Here is an 18,054-nt window from a genome sequence, read left to right as displayed (position 1 = left end):
ATTTTTAGACTTTCTGACATTGTAGAGGAGAATGGCCAAGAGTCGATAAACTTGAGTTGACCTTTTCCCTGTGCTCACTACTGGCACTTTCCACATCAGAGCGAGTTGTTGAAAATGCAAATAAATAAACTGTAGGTCACTCCACACCAAGTGGACTAGTGAGCCCTACCTGACCATCTCCAATAGCAGTATAATTTTGCACCAGTGCTCCTTGTAGAATGTGTGCAGGCCAGCTATGCTGGCCATCATGAGGTAGGTTTTCTATAATCACTTCAGACAAATGCCAAAATGGTTAATTTATCAAGGCCACAGCAAAACAGCTGTCCTGTCCTTATGAAGCATACTTATGTTTTGGTGTATATCTATATTTTGAGCTAAGAGTATCAACAATGTAGGAAAAGACAGACTGCTACTGCCTATAAAGAAGATGTGTTAAGTTGCAGACAGGCACAATTAAAAGATGCTACATAAAGCTTTCGGCCACAGCCTCACTTACAAAGGCTGTGACTGAAAGCTTTATGGAAATGTCTTTTAATTGTGCATGTCTGCTATGTAAGGTGTCTTCTTTATGGTAAGAAGAAATCTGTCTTTTCCTACATTGTTGATTTTCCTACCTGGAGTTTCCATTGTTAAGTTTTGACTTATTGATTCATGTTATGTTATCATGACAATTACTGTATCATTTGGGGATGATCCTTGGATGAATAAAGAGAGAGAAATAAATAAATAAATAATATTAATTGCCCTTCAGAAGTTATGCAGAAAAGTTACACTTGTTATCAGTTCTAGTAAACTTCAGCATTTATGTGTTAATATTCTGAAAGTTATTGGTATGTAAACATGCTATCCAAAAAATTGTACATCAAATTTGCGCGTACTTTGCTCTACCATTAATAAATATTGTCTCCTTTTTCATTGGAAAGCTCACGTGTTTTTGTAGTACAAAAGGTTTTGTTTGTTTTTAAGACCATCTAGCTGAAACTAGAACAGTGAAACATTTGCAAACTATCATTTTAACATGTGTATTTTGTACAAGAAATCTATAAACATTTGTATTGTATTTACATTCTTTAATCTGGCCGTGAAACACAGCTTTTCCAAAAAAAATTATAGTTTTTTGCATAACAATCCATTTAATGCATTTTTGCTGCAATGTATGTTGTCCTCAGAGAAAGATAAAACCCCACAGTCTGCAATTGATGATGCATGTCAGCACACACGGTGATGCTCAGGAGCTCAGTTCGTCAGCACACTTGATAGTGACGACATGTCTGATCGCTGAAATATTGTACTCGATTCTAAGCCGCAGGCGGTTTTTTGGATTACAAAACCGGAAAAAAAGTGCGGCATAGATTCGAGTAAATACGGACTTGCATGAAATGTGTCTGGTCCCTTCTGTTCTAGTGAGAGCAGCTAAAATGACTAACTCATTCCATTACTTGAATTCTGCAATATGATCCATCCTCTTCCTTTTGAATTTCATGTCTGCTCTCCACTTCACTGGCTATTGCAGCTATTTTTGTTTTTCTACCTTAAGTGAACTGCAAACTAAAAAAAATTCATTCACTGGAAAGGATTTGCTCTTTTTAATCACCAGATGCTGCTAACATTATGAACAGAAAACATTCATTTTAATATTATTTACTTGAATACACTTTTTCTTAGGAATGTTTTTGTTGCAACACCTCTAGCACATAATAAGACAAATGCAAAGACAGCATAACACAAATTACACAAAAGTGAACATCCACAAGGAAATTCCATATGATGCAAATAACATACAGTTTCAAATCAGAAAAGGAAGACATACAAGGAAACCTTCCATTATGACCCAAAAATAGGATTCAAAAGCCATGAAGAAAATTAAACAAGTGAATGAGTGCAGTGCAATTTCTATCCCAGCTCCTGATAACATGCAGTTGTGATCAGAATGTGAAACAAGGGAAAAAAGTGCTGACAGTAATGTCTCAAATATGCCATTCTTAAGCAAAACTGTCGTTCATTCCATGGAAATGAAAGGATTTAAAAGTATTGTCTACTTCTAATGACTGCAAAACTACCTGTGTTTTGTCAACAAAAGCCAAAAGTGCCTGGTGAATGAGGTTTTAAGTTTTCAAACAGCTTAAGACAAAGAGGAACCAAAGTAACAAGCAGATATTACTATAGGGGAATATGGGACGGAATTTCTATGTAGTACTTCACAGTTGGTGCATTTTGCTCATAGTTTATTTTGTGGTTGTTTCACAGTAATGATGACTTCAGGCTGTCATAACATTCATATGAGAATTGTATCAATGTGTAACTGTTAAAACAGACAGCTACATTAAATATTACATTATTTGTGGGTGAATTTGACTCGGTGGGAAATTTCATTTCATCTTAAAGACTGTTGGAAGGCTTAATAATGCTTTTAAGATAGATCCTGCGCACCTTGCATCAACATGTCTTCTGATACAGTTGCTCATTGGCTCTTGCTTAGCTAAAAATTGAGGGTCACATAAATAGGGCAAAATCAGAAGGACAATGAGACCAAAAACCACTCTCCTTACATCACCATGGAACAACTTGAAAAAGTTGAATATTGGTTAGGCATTGAATTTAGATGAAATCAGGCTGATGAAATAAATTAAACATTTTGAGATAAAATATGGATCACTGCTTTTATAAGTACTCCCATTTTGAAATTGACCTACAAGTTAACAGATGCCAGATATGTGTCACTGAATATATCTTCAAGCCATTTTAGACTCTTACTTTGATAACTCGAGGTTGCAGTGGGGAGCTTCCTACACCGTATACTATTGCCTTTACATTCCTGGTGCAATGTAGCAAGCATTCCCACTAACTGGTGCTATTATACCGTTATTGGAAAAATTTCTAGGCAGACACAGGTCAATACCCTTCATATTGTTTTTAATGAAATAGTTTAGATAAGGCTCACCTTGACCCATGAGGTGAGGATAAACAAGTGACCAGTTCTACATCACCATCCTCTCTGTAGCAATTGAGATTGCTTCACGTAACTTCCAGAGTGGTACTACTAATCCGGAAACATGCACCATTTCCAGAGTCCACATAACGCCCAACTAGCACCCTGCGACTTCATCAGAAAGCATGGCTAACAAAGGAAACCCGCCATAGGTCGCTCACTGACACAGTGACTGTGGTGACTTGCTTGGTCTACACTACATCTACATGACTACTCTGCAATTCACATTTAAGTGCTTGGCAGAGGGTTCGTCGAACCACAATCATACTATCTCTCTACCATTCCACTCCCGAACAGCGCGCAGGAAAAACGAACACCTAAACCTTTCTGTTCGAGCTCTGATTTCTCTTATTTTATTTTGATGATCATTCCTACCTATGTAGGTTGGGCTCAACAAAATATTTTCGCATTCGGAAGAGAAAGTTGGTGACTGAAATTTCATAAATAGATCTCGCCGCGACGAAAAACGTCTTTGCTGTAATGACTTCCATCCCAATTCGCATATCATATCTGCCACACTCTCTCCCCTACTGCGTGGTAATACAAAACGAGCTGCCCTTTTTTGCACCCTTTCGATGTCCTCCGTCAATCCCACCTGGTAAGGACCCCACACCGTGCAGCAATATTCTAACAGAGGATGAACGAGTGTAGTGTAAGCTGTCTCTTTAGTGGACTTGTTGCATCTTCTAAGTGTCCTGCCAATGAAACACAACCTTTGGCTCGCCTTCCCCACAATATTATCTATGTGGTCTTTCCAACCGAAATTGTTCGTAATTTTAACACCCAGGTACTTAGTTGAATTGACAGCCTTGAGAATTGTACTATTTATCGAGTAATCGAATTCCAACGGATTTCTTTTGGAACTTATGTGGATCACCTCTCACTTTTCGTTATTTAGCGTCAACTGCCACCTGCCACACCATACAGCAATCTTTTGTAAATCGCTTTGCAACTGATACTGGTCTTCGGATGACCTTACTAGGCGGTAAATTACAGCATCATCTGCGAACAACCTAAGAGAACTGCTCAGATTGTCACCCAGGTCATTTATATAGATCAGGAATAGCAGAGGTCCCAGGACGCTTCCCTGGGGAACACCTGATATCACTTCAGTTTTACTCGATGATTTGCTGTCTATTACTACGAACTGCGACCTTCCTGACAGGAAATCACGAATCCAGTCGCACAACTGAGACGATTAGAAGTCGCTTGAGAGGAACGGTGTCAAAAGCTTTCCGGAAATCTAGAAATACGGAATCAACTTGAGATCCCCTGTCGATAGCGGCCATTACTTCGTGCGAATAAAGAGCTAGCTGTGTTGCACAAAAACGATGTTTTCTGAAACCATGCTGATTACGTATCAATAGATCATTCCCTTCGAGGTGATTCATAATGTTTGAATACAGTATATGATCCAAAACCCTACTGCAAACCGACGTCAATGATATAGGCCTGTAGTTAGATGGATTACTCCTACTACCCTTCTTAAACACTGGTGCGACCTGCGCAATTTTCCAATCTGTAGGTACAGATCTATCGGTGAGCGAGCGGTTGTGTATGAGTGCTAAGTAGGGAGCTATTGTATCAGTGTAATCTGAAAGGAACCTAATCGGTATATAATCTGGACCTGAAGACTTGCCCGTATCAAGCGATTTGAGTTGCTCCGCAACCCTTAAGGTATCTACTTCTAAGAAACTCATGCTAGCAGCTGTTCGTGTTTCAAATTCTGGAATATTCCATTCATCTTCCCTGGTGAAGGAATTTCGGAAAACTGCGTTCAATAACTCCGCTTTAGTGGCACAGTCGTCGGTAACAGTACCATCGGCACTGCGCAGCGAAGGTACTGACAGCGTCTTGCCGCTTGTGTACTTTACATACGACCAGAATTTCTTCAGATTTTCTACCAAATTTTGAGACAATGTTTCGTTGTGGAACCTATTAAAGGTATCTCGCATTGAAGTCCGTGCCAAATTTCGCGCGTCTGTAAATTTTAGCCAATCTTCGGGATTTCACGTTCTTCTGTACTTCGCATGCTTTTTCTGTTTTGTGTACCACGGGGGATCAGTTCCGTCTCTTACCAATTTATGAGGTATGAATCTCTCAATTGCTGTTGCTACTATAATCTTTGAATTTGAGCCACATCTCGTCTACATTTGCATAGGCAGTTCGGAAGGAATGGAGATTGTCTCTTAGGAAGGCTTCTAGTGACACTTTATCCACTTTTTTAAATAAAATTATTTTGCGTTTGTTTCTGGTGGATTTGGAAGAAACGGTATTGAGCCTAGCTATAACTACCTTGTGATCATTAATCCCTGTATCAGTCATGATGCTCTCTATCAGCTCTGGATTGTTTGTGGCTAAGAGGTCAAGTGTGTTTTCGCAACCATTTACAATTCGTGTGGGTTTGTGGACTAACTGCTCGAAATAATTTTTGGAGAAAGCATTTAGGACAATCACGGAAGATATTTTCTGCCTACCACCAGTTTTGAACAAGTATTTTTGCCAGCATATCGAGGGAAGGTTGAAGTCCCCACCAACTATAACCGTATGAGTGGGGTATTTATTTGTTACGAGACTCAAATTTTCTCTGAACTGTTCCGCAACTATATCATCGGAGTCTGGGGGTCGGTAGAAGGAGCCAATTATTAACGTAGTTCGGCTGTTAAGTATAACCTCCACCCATACCAATTCACACGGAGTATCTACTTCGATTTCACTACAAGATAAACCACTACTGACAGACACAAACACTCCACCACCAATTCTGCCTACTCTATCTTTCCTGAACACCGTCTGAGACTTCGTAAAAATTTCTGCAGAACTTATTTCAGGCTTTAGCCAGCTTTCTGTACCTATAACGATTTCAGCTTCTGTGCTTTCTATTAGCACTTGAAGCTCAGGGACTTTCCCAGCACAACTACAACAATTTACAACTACAATTCTGACTGTTCCTTGACCCAAGCACGTCCTGTATTTGCCATGCACCCTTTGAGATTGCAGCCCACCCCGTACTTTCCCGAGGCCTTCTAACCTAAAAAACCGCCCAGTTCACACAGCCTCCGCTACCCGTGTAGCCGCCAGCTGAGTGTAGTGAACTCCTGACCTATTCAGCGGAACCCGAAACCCCACCACCGTATGGCGCAATTCAAGGAATGTGCAACCAACACGGTCGCAAAACCGTCTGAGCCTCTGATTCAGACCCTCCACCTGGCTCTGCACCAAAGGTCCGCAGTCGGTTCTGTCAACGATGCTGCAGATGGTGAGCTCTGCCTTCATCTCGTAAGCAAGACCGACAGCCTTCACCAAATCAGATAGCCGCTGGAATCCAGAGAGAATTTCCTCAGATCCAAAGCGACACACGTCATTAGTGCCGACATGTGCCACCACCTGCAGCTGGCTGCATCCTGTGTTCTTCATGGCATCCGGAAGGACCCTTTCCACATCAGGAATGACTCCACCCGGAATGCACAAGGAGTGCACACCGTATTTCTTCCCCTCCTTAGCCGCCATATCCCTAAGGGGCCCCATTACGTGCCTAACATTGGAGCTCCCAACTACCAATAAGCCCACCCTCTGTGATTGCCCGGACCTTGAAGACTGAGAATCATCCTCTGAAACAGGGCAGGCAGCTACATCTGGCTCAGCCAGAGACAGTGCCTGAAACCTGTTTGTCAGACACATCGGGGTGGCTTTGTGATCAGCCTCCGGGGACGTCTTTTGCTGCCTGCCATGCCTTGGAATGACCTCCCAATCAACCACAGGTGAGGGCTCAGCCGCACTGCGGGCAGCAACCGGGGCAACCACAGCGGCAGACTGATCTGGGGACAGACGGGACGAGATTGATATCCCCGTGATACCCAAGTCCGGCTCCCCACAGTGCTGCCCATTGGCAACAGCCTCAAGCTGCGCGACCGAAGTCAGCGCCGCTTGCAGCTGTGAGCGAAGGGATGCCAACTCAGCCCTCATCCGAACACAGCAATCACAGTCCCTGTCCCTTGGTGAAAAGAGGATGAAAATAATGAGACACTTATTTTATCTTAGGTGCAACATTCAGTAGTTTCTGACAAAATGACAAAGTTTTGATGCTACTTCATCAGTTTGCATACACAGCTTTAAACCAAGTGAGTCTGTAGCATAGTGACTTAGAGCACAATTTCGAATTTTTGCACTCCATGTTCAAATACAATTGTATGTCTTCCCCCCCCCCCCCCCCTTTCTTGTCATTGCGTAATTATGTAACATCAATGACATCAATATTTTTTGTGACATTAAGAAATACATCATATAAAAAATAGATTTTATAGTCTCTGATCTTATATAATCTTATATATTTAATGGTAATTGAAAAAAAAGGTGCTTCATTGTTTGCTTGGATTTTATACTTTAGGAGAACCAGTGCATACCGCAGGGTGATATGTATGATAAAAACATTCAAAGCATAAAACTTCAGATTGCCATGAGCAGTGTGTGGAGGCGCATATGCGACAGTCACATTTTTTAAAAGTGAGTATCATTAGGAAAAGCAACCTCATTAACATTGCTATATGAGACTGTGGCACTTCTGTGATTTTTTGCCTGTCAGTAAAAGTATATGGCCAAACCAGGCCATAATATAAGGAGGGGTACCTTTGCTCATCCCATGAGACAACAACTTTGTCCAGAAACTGATTCATAGTTATTTTTTGTGAGCTTTCTGGATTGTATGGCTGTTGCATACGCACTAAGACGCCATTCTGTTAATTGGTGTTAGTCTTGTTGTATTGTAGGAGTTTCCAAGAGCAATTAGGCTGCATAAGCCACTGCCCACTGCTGCTATGCTCGTGTATCACAGGGTTTCCCAAACTGTGTTCCACAGAACACTGGTGTTATTTTTTTAAAAAAAAATTGTGATTTAAAAATGACGTAATCACTGAATAAAACAAGTTTTCACATTTTTTAAAAAGTTAATTAACCTTCAAATTGCTCTGCAGTCTCTACAACAACTATATCCAATAAAAGAAATGGTTCAGGCTCTCCAAGAGGCCTAAGAGCAGACCTAAAATCAAGGGAAAGAGGTGATATTCTGCTAGGTAGTGGTTCATGTTGGGATATGGGAAAATGATGCATCTGACAAAAAAAGCATGTAGAGCAGGTGTTGCTTTAGTCTGCTGTCTTCCAGTAAGCTGTTGGCTCACTATTGTACAGATGGATCACATGTCAATGTGAAGAGGAGTGGTTGGAGGTGATAAACAACAAGCAGTAGTCAATCAGATTTTCCAACTAGCTGTGGCAAACCTCATGTCAGCCACATCAATGGAAGGGAATGATGCCAATCAGATCAAAAATCGGTCACTTTCCATTGACAGAGTTTCCTCTTCCGGTGGGATGGTCCTACAGTGGAATACGACTTTTTGTACAACAAATTTTAACTGCAAATGTTTCATAAGTTGACATAAGAACAGTCCTCAGCCAGACTGAAAACCTATCCACCGTCCTAGCTTAATACTCATTTTGAAATTTGGTGAAGTTTTGGGCCTCATAGCTAAAACATATTTGGAGCAGATGTCAGTGGCATCAGAGTGGACAGCTTGGCCACTGTTTCTTATTAAGTGGTCAGCTATCCACATATAATAAATAGTTTTAGCATTTTATTCTGATGACTCTCATTCCATTAAATAGCATCTCAGCTCCGGATCAGTACAGTTTTATTCATCTGTGAAGAAGCAACTGTGAGTGACAACAGTAACACCCTCATTTAATTTTTCTGTTACCCTCTACTTTAAAAAAAAATTGTGCATCCTTTTAAGCATCTTCACTAACTTTTCAAGAAAAAATCTGTGGGCCTTAGTGATACAGCTTTTAGATATATTAAATTCACCACTAATTAGCCCCTCTGCTTGGGATCAGTAAGCTGAGTACATGGCTTAAGGAGAAAAGATAACAACTCACAGAATAATAGACGTCTTGATTTGCTGATAGGGACATAAATAAGGATGGAAACTTTGCTAGTTTTTGGATGAATCCATTTTTTAACTGTAGAGTACACACACACACACACTTCTTTATGTGCCTTTCAATGGCCCAGTGCCTCTACTATGCATTGAATTGTTACCTTTACTCCTTAAATCATTTATATTCTGCCAGAACTTTCCATGATCATAGTTTAGTGTTTCATAAGGACATTTTTCCAATTGATTCAGGGATTTCTGATAAAAGGACTTCATCGGTGATGAACCAAATATTCCACCTGCAAGATGGTAGATGTACAGTACTGATAAGACTAACACCAATTAACAGAATGGCATCTCTGCAGCAGTAGACATAGTATCGTAGCTACCAGAATCCCATTTGTGTCTATCTTTTAAAAGGGAATGCCCATTGTCATAGGGCTCAGTTTGGTGCAGATGTGTGTAGAGCAAGCAGGCTCCATACCATTGAGATGCACATTTGCTTCCTACAGTTTGAGAGGGATTAAATTGTGGTCTCTCGAGTGATGGGATGGCGATTTTGGAGAATCGCCATACAAGTCGGACATGCCACACCGCTTGTGTAGTGATGCTCGCAGCAGTGGACACATGCACATTCTCACACTCATAAACAAGGTAATGGACATCCAAGCAGCATGGACATCCACCAAGATTGTTGCATTGCAAAAGCAGCAATGGCAGATTGTATAGCTTCCATAACACATACAAGAGTGTATGTGACTGATGTCAACATGGGACAGGTGGTAGCAGTGGGACTGCAGGTATGCACATCTCTTACTCATTTTCTACTCAACCCACAGTATCAACAGGCACAGTAGAGATCAGAAATGCAATGAGTACAAATCTAATGTTGAGGGTTGCATATCTTAGAAATCAAGGTGCCTCTATTACGCCAGTGCTATACCAGTTTCTTTGCTTCCCATTGTACCTTCTGTGAGTATGAAGAGTCTGAGAACAATGACACAGGAGACACTTCCTACTCATTGTCTCATTCTCTCTTACAGAAGCATGCAAGGTTGTAAAGCTGGTCATGACATGGTGTGGAATTAGAGTGCACGATGGTGCTGTTGTAATTAGATTAGATTAGATTAGATTGTAAGAATGAGAGGGCAAAATGACCAATTTTCAGAATCAGACAGTCTCTAATGAAGCTATGTTTTGTGAGGCCGTGGATTTTGAATGAAATGATCTGCACTGGCTGTAAAATGTGTTTGACTTCTAAAGATATAACTCCAGTTTCTTTACATCCCAAGAATAATGGTCAAAAATACATACGGAGACTGCAAAACAGGTTAATTTTAATTCATCAGGGATATATAGTATCACTTGTGATGACTATAATGCTAAATATATAGGTCAAATGTGAAGAAACATCAGAACCTGTGTCAGAGAGCACATCAATGATTCCAGTACAAAGTTGGCACTAACAGCACATTTGCACAGAACTGGTCATCTTATTATCAACATCCAAAAGAACATACGGGTACTACATTTTGAAAGCGAAGGGGATACCATTAGTATTTTAGAAGAAGTTGAGATTTACCATGCTGTAAAGAGATTATCTAATTCTACTTTGAATTTGCAGACAGATCGGCAACACAAAGGTCTTTTAGCGAATTTTGACTGTCTAAACAGATAGGCATTACTTCCATAACCCACTGTTTTATGTTCAAAAGTAAATTGTGTTGTAAATTCATTTTAATAATCAATCACCATTTAGAGAGTACACTTCATCCTCACATCCTGTTTTCTTGTAGTGTCATCACAGGTTTGGTAACATGACAGAAGTGTGTTTAACAACATAATTGTGGGATCTTCTCTAAATACATGCACATACTCAACGCACACATGCATATTTATATACATGGATAGGTTCAAATAAGCCCATCAGACATTTTCTACAGAATACATACAGATAAAAAATTGGCAAATGGGAAGTACTCCGAAAGAACAAAGTCAGCACCAGACCAACGACAAAGTGGCCAGAAGAAAGAAAAAAAGAAGTCACAAATAAAAAATTGAGAGCAACCTGGAAACTCCAAAGATTGAAACATAATAGCTTCATATGATCTAATAGAGTCCAATTGCATATAATAAAATATATATAACAATACGAAAAGAATAGATTGCTGCTCACCACATAGAGGGGGCACTGAGTCACAGACAGGAACAATGAAACAGTCTGCTAAACATTTAAACTTTTGGACTGAAAGGTCCTTCTTCTTAAATAGAAAACACAAGCACATATGGCCACTGTCTCCGGGCACTGGGGCTTGACACGCAATTTTTTTTCATTGTTACTTTCTGCAGCTCACCTCCACTATGTGGTGAGTAGCAATCTCTCTTTTTCTTATTATTGTTATTCAGTCCTAAACTTTCCATTATTTAATAATATACAGGATGCCCCAGGAGGTATGATCAGTGTTCAGGGATATGATAGGAACAATGATTTGAAGCAAGTCGAGTAAACATGGGCTTTAAAATGCATGCCTTAAGAGCTATGATCACTTCTTCATCTTCAATACTATGAAACCAATCTCTTCTCCTGCAAGCTCTTTGCTTTCCACATTAAGAGCTATAAGCACTTTTTCAGTAGAAGGAATGTGTTTCACAGTAACAAAGATGAACAAAAGTTCACAACTCTCAAGATATGCACTTGGGAGCCCATGTTTACTTTACTTATTTTTCTTGTTTTGGTCCGTACTACTGCCTCTCAAAATCTCGTTCTTAAGGTGCGCATCTTTGCTCACTGCCAACCAGTCACCATTGTGTTGGTGTATAATAATCATCATACCCAATGGTTGCTAAGATAGTGGCAGTGCCACAAGTCCTCAGTTATGCTTGTGAACTTGTTTACTCATTCTCCTTCTTATGCTAGTACCCAACAAGGCTCAAGTGATGAGTTTACAGTTATAATTGGGAAGCTCACAAGTCAAATCTGTAAGCATACAGAGATGAGTTCAGAGACAACATCATAGGATCCACTAGGGAATTTATAGCGAGTACACAGAGCTCATTTCTGATCTCTAGTGCATACTCAAGTGGTGCTGTTCGACAGTTATCTTAATTTACAAGCCAGGCACAGACATGTTGCAGTAGGTGTCAGTACTTTTCTTTCACAAAAAAAGGGGGCAGTATACAAGACAGTGCACTGGCCATAGTTGGCACCTTCCATGTGTTTGTGAAGTAGTTGTGTGTGTAACAACAGTTCTTGATTATGCTACTGACCTTTTTTTTTAAAATCCTTATGTGGTTATGTTAATGTGGACGCACAATGATTTCTGTATTTCCACAGTTTCAGTTAGTGTTTCTGTCCTCACTCTGCAGTTGCCTAGCTTTGTTATCTCGTTCTGCATGAGTGCAGTTCTCAGTCATTGTCGAGTCTGTCTCAGCATGGTGTATGTGTTTCATTCTTAACCAAGAATGTTGTTGTTGTTGTCACTTAAATCTGTATTTGATGTTAACAAATTTCTTTTCTTCAGAAATCCTTTTCTTACCATTGTCAATCTACATTTTATATCCGTTATTCTGCTTCCCAAATAGCAAAACTCATCTCCTATGTTAAATGTCTCCATTCCTAATCTAATTTCCTCAACATGATTTGATTGAATTTGACTACATCCCATTATCCTTATTTTGCTTTTGTTAATTTTCGTCTTATATCCTCCTTTCAAGACACTATCCGCTCCATTCAACTGCTTTCCCAAGTCCTTTGCTGTCTTTGACAGAATTACAATGTCATTGGCAAACCTCAAAGTTTTTTTCTCCTATCCCTGGACTTTAATTTCTAATCCAGATCTTTCTTTTGCTTCCTTTACTGCTTGCTCAATATACAGATTGAGTAACATCGGGTATAGGCTACAACCCTGTCTCACTCCCTTCTCCACCACTGCTTCCCTTTCATGCCCTCCAACTCTTATAATTGCCATCTGGTTTCTGTACAAATTGTAAATAGACTTTCTCTCCATTTATTTTACCCCCGCCACCTTTAAAATTTGAAAGAGAGTAATCCAGTCAACATTGTCAAAAGCTTTCTCTAAATCTACAGATGTTGTAAATGTAGATTCGCCTTTCCTTAACGTATCTTTTGTGAGAAGCCATAGGATCAGTATTGCCTCGCATGTTCCTACATTTCTCTGGAATCCAAACTGATCTTCCCCGAGGTTGGCTTCAACCAGTTTTTCCATTTTTCTGTAAAGGATTCATGTTAGTATTAAACTAATAGTTCAATAGTTTTCACACCTGTCAGCACCTGCTTCTTCAAGGATAGAAAATAAATTTTTTGGGGGTGAAACTGAACAAGTTACAATTGAGTCAATAAAACAGCAAACTAATCAAAAAGCTCAGTCTAGCATGTTCTGCTCTTAAAAGTATTTGTAATTCATTTGGCCCAAAGATAAGAAATTTAGCTTATTTTGCCTATTTTCACTCCCTTTTGCCGTATGGAATCATTTTCTGGCACTAAAAGTAAACAAAGGCTTTATTCACCTGAAACAAGCAGTATGAATATTGAAACTTCCTGGCAGATTAAAACTGTGTGCCCGACCGAGACTCGAACTCGGGACCTTTGCCTTTCGCGGGCAAGTGCTCTACCAACTGAGCTACCGAAGCACGACTCACGCCTGGTACTCACAGCTTTACTTCTGCCAGTACCTCGTCTCCTACCTTCCAAACTTTACAGAAGCTCTCCTGCGAACCATGCAGAACTAGCACTCCTGAAAGAAAGGATATTGCGGAGACATGGCTTAGCCACAGCCTGGGGGATGTTTCCAGAATGAGATTTTCACTCTGCAGCAGAGTGTGCGCTGATATGAAACTTCCTGGCAGATTAAAACTGTGTGCCCGACCGAGACTTGAACTCGGGACCTTTGCCTTTCGCGGGCAAGTGCTCTACCAACTGAGCTACCAAAGCACGACTCACGCCCGGTACTCACAGCTTTACTTCTGCCAGTACCTCGTCTCCTACCTTCCAAACTTTACAGAAGCTCTCCTGCAAACTATGCAGAACTGGCACTCCTGAAAGAAAGGATATTGCGGAGACATGGCTTAGCCACAGCCTGGGGGATGTTTCCAGAATGAGATTTTCACTCTGCAGCGGAGTGTGCGCTGATATGAAACTTCCTGGCAGATTAAAACTGTGTGCCCGACCGAGACTCGAACTCGGGACCTTTGCCTTTCGCGGGCAAGTGCTCTACCAACTGAGCTACCGAAGCACGACTCACGCCCGGTACTCACAGCATGGTTCGCAGGAGAGCTTCTGTAAAGTTTGGAAGGTAGGAGGCGAGGTACTGGCAGAAGTAAAGCTGTGAGTACCGGGCGTGAGTCGTGCTTCGGTAGCTCAGTTGGTAGAGCACTTGCCCGCGAAAGGCAAAGGTCCCGAGTTTGAGTCTCGGTCGGGCACACAGTTTTAATCTGCCAGGAAGTTTCATATCAGCGTACACTCCGCTGCAGAGTGAAAATCTCATTCTAGTATGAATATTGTGTGAAGTAAATAAACATGCATCTTCTAGAAGTCTCTTTGTAGATCGTGGAGTTGTTATTCTCACTTCCTGTACATTTACTTCTTAATGGCGTTCACTACTGGTGACAATAAAGTAGTTTCAACAGAACTGTGTTTTGCAAAATCACAGAAACCCTTCCAATCCAAAAGTAAATTAAAATGTACACCATTAGCTACTCCTAGGTATTATGTGCAATGTATGTTTTTCACTATACTGTGCTCTTTTCAGGTTAGATAAATTCTGTGTGCAAACAAGTCCCGTGACCAAGGTAGTGGCAACAGACAACTGGGTTTTTTGGGTGCGACCATATGGTATGGACTGTGCCCACCAGAGTGACACAGCCTTGATTGTGTGTAGGAGTGACACTCATCACATTGCTCCTGAAAGTCCTATTGGGACACAATTCTTAAACATTGAAGTTCGTCCTACAAGACAGTTTGTGCCATCATTCACAATAAGGCAAGTAAGAGTTCTAATATTTAAGTATAGCACTTTCTGTCATTTGTCATTGCCTCACAGTAACAAGGGCTAATACACACTACTTATTACAAAAACAGTGAAGCACCCAGAAGAAATGGAGGATGTCTGTATAAACACTTTATCAGTATATGTGTAAATGATTTAGGGTTTAAATTCACTATGACTGTTAGACTGACCACCAGAGTGTGGTAGTGTTGTTCATGTTTAGTGTTGTTACCAGGTCTGGTAGGATATACAAACGGTGTGAACAGCATCAGATGTTGAGTGATCATTGTTAAGGACAAGGAAATGCCGCATACTCATGTGAGACAGCATTAGCAGCACTTGACAGAGTTCGAAAGGGGCCTCATTGTAGGTCTACATTTGGCAGACCTGGTCAAATCTTGCAGTATCCAGATTTATGTAGCATCCAAATGTGACAGTGGCCAAATGTCGGGCAGCACGGGAACATGATGGCTGGCAGACTCATCACCTAGGTTCTAATTGACCACATCTGACTACCATAAGGGAATATCACTGTGTTGTGCACCAGGCACACCGTAACCAATTCACATATGCACCTTCCATCTGAGAACAAATAATGGACTCCCTCCAGCATTCTGTGTCATTCAGTACTATTGGTTGGAGACTACCAATGGCCGGACTAGAGAATTACCATCCCGTGTGTATGCTGCCACAACACAAGTCTCTGAATTTGGAATGGTGCCACGACTGGGAAGTGTGGACTGCTGGTGAATGGTGTTGCATTGTATTCAAGATGACCATTGTCAGTGAGTATGGTGGTGACCTGGAGAGAGGTCCCATTCTTCCAATGCTTTTGAGAGGCAAAGTGATGTTACTTCTAGTGTCACAGTGCTCTGCTCTGATGGCACAACTGTAGGTCGCGGACATCGTGCTTCCTTGTGTATTATCTCCCTTGCGACAGTATTGTGGTGTTAGTTTCCGACAGGACCATGTCCTTCCACATGTGCACATGTCTCTGTGAGCAGTCCGAAAGAAGTTGAGGTACTCAGGGCCAGCAAAATCTCCAGATATGTCCTTGACATAACACGCCTGGGGCCAACTCAAATGTCAACTCCATCCCCGTGGTAGTATCTAGGATATCAAAGGCCAGTTACAGCAGTTGTGGCCCAGCTCGCCTCAGGAGATGATACAATGGTTTTATGACACCATTCCCAACTGAACCAGTGTATACATCCAGACCAGAGGGGGCTGCAATGACATCCTGGTAATCAGGCTCATAGTGCCGCGTTCTTTGTAAATTTGACTTGATTTTGTAATCACTGACATAAAATCACATACCCTCTCAACCCACAAATTTTCTTTCATTTCTTCATCCCTTCTGGGTGCTTTACTTTTTATGTCAGTCAGTGTACTCATCTTATGGCAGTAATGTATCTGAAGAGGGACTTCATGGCTGAGAACCCATAAATATAGTGTCAGAATTGAACATTAACTTATTTATGTCTGATGATAGTGTGAATATGAAACATCTGCATATATGTTCACAGAATATCTGACTATTGAGTTGTTGAAGAGATGGTAGGATTGGCCAGAGGAAGCCATACTAAACATCGCGTCATCCGAAATGCTTCATTGATGGTTCAAAGATACTGATATGACATCTACTTACAAGTTTTTGTCGTATGCTGATGGTGTTAAGGGGAGTTACTGTATAGCAGGCAACAGAGATCATCCCCATAGGGCTCTTCTGTTGGACAACTTGCTTTAAGAAGATAAAATCAGTTCAACACCATGACCAGTGTGCTTTCCAGACTGGGCTTCTATTGAATACATTGGAGATTTTCCAAGAAGCACTTTGCACAATTGATCCAGAGCCAAAATTTGCTCTTTTACAGTCCTGCATAATGTTCGGCACGGAATATGCTTTAATCCATGCCATTCAGCCAAACTTTGCCATTGTTGGTGATTTCTTATTGTTTCTGTGAGTATTGATAGCTGTTTGTCAGTTTTCTAAGCTACTCCGTTGCTGCTGACACTGTTATTTATTTATTTATTTACTTACATGTTAAATTCCGTAGGACCAAATTGAGGAGCAAATCTCCAAGGTCATGAAACATGTCAGTATATGAATTTACAACATACAAGTAATAACATATAAAAATAAAATGTTTATGAACAAAAAAAAAACGCTCAAGCCATAAGTTTCAGTAAACACATTCAACAATACGACATAAGAATCAGCTTAATTTTTCAAGGAACTCCTCAACAGAATAGAAGGAGTGACCTATAAGGAAACTCTTCAGTTTCGATTTGAAAGCCCGTGGATTACTGCTAAGATTTTTAAATTCTTGTGGTAGCTTATTGATAATGGATGCAGCAGTATCCTGCACACCTTTCCACACTTGGGTTAAGGAAGTCCGATCCAAATGCAGGTTTGATTTCTGCCAAGTATTAACTGAGTGAAAGCTGCTTATTCTTGGGGATAAGCTGATATTGTTAATAAGAAATGACAGTAAAGAATATATGTATCGAGAGGCCAATGTCAAAATACCCAGACTACCGAACAGGGGTCGACAACAAGTTCATGAACTTACACCACTGATTGCCCGAACTGCCTGTTTCTGAGCCAAAAATATCCTTTTAGAATGGGAAGAGTTACCCCAAAATATAATACCATACAGCACAAGCGAATGAAAATAAGCAAAGTAGACTAATTTTCGTGTCAAACGATCACTTATTTCAGATACTGTCCGAATAGTAAAAATGGCAGCATTAAGTCTTTGAACAAGGTCGTTAATGTGGGCCTTCCACGACAGTTTACCAACTATCTGAACACCTAGAAATTTGAACTGTTCAGGTTCACTAATCATTAGCCCATTCCGTGAAATTAAAACATTGTGTTTTGTTGAATTGTGTGTTAGGAACTGTAAAAACTGAGTCTTGCTGTGACTTAGCATTAGTTTATTTTCTACAAGCTTATCTTATGAACTGCACTATTTGAAACTGAGCCAATGTTGCACACAACATGCTTTACTATCAAGTTAGTGTCATCAGCAAACATAAATATTTTAGAACTACCCGTAAAACTAGAGGGCTTATCATTTATATATATACAGAACAGGAGTGGCCCCAAGACTGATCCCTGGGGCACCCC

General features: G+C 40.6%; 1 protein-coding gene across 6 annotated transcripts in view; it reads left to right on the top strand.

The window, feature by feature from the left end:
* LOC126252035 (E3 ubiquitin-protein ligase TM129) overlaps nucleotides 1–18,054 on the top strand; it is a 51,116-nt gene that overhangs the window by 9,231 nt on the left and 23,831 nt on the right. For all 6 annotated transcript variants that reach the window (XR_007545819.1, XR_007545820.1, XM_049952823.1 and 3 more), the window contains exon 3: nucleotides 14,685–14,915. Coding sequence is in view for 4 of the 6 variants with exons in the window: in XM_049952823.1 (XP_049808780.1) it covers nucleotides 14,685–14,915 (231 nt within the window). In the remaining 2 variants the exon portion in view is untranslated. The remainder of the gene's footprint in view (nucleotides 1–14,684; nucleotides 14,916–18,054) is intronic.

This window comes from Schistocerca nitens, chromosome 4 (assembly GCF_023898315.1).
Source record: "Schistocerca nitens isolate TAMUIC-IGC-003100 chromosome 4, iqSchNite1.1, whole genome shotgun sequence".
Classification (NCBI taxonomy): Eukaryota; Metazoa; Arthropoda; class Insecta; order Orthoptera; family Acrididae; genus Schistocerca; species Schistocerca nitens.
The sequence above is the reverse complement of the archived record's forward strand: the minus strand, read 5'-3'. Positions and strand labels throughout refer to the sequence as shown.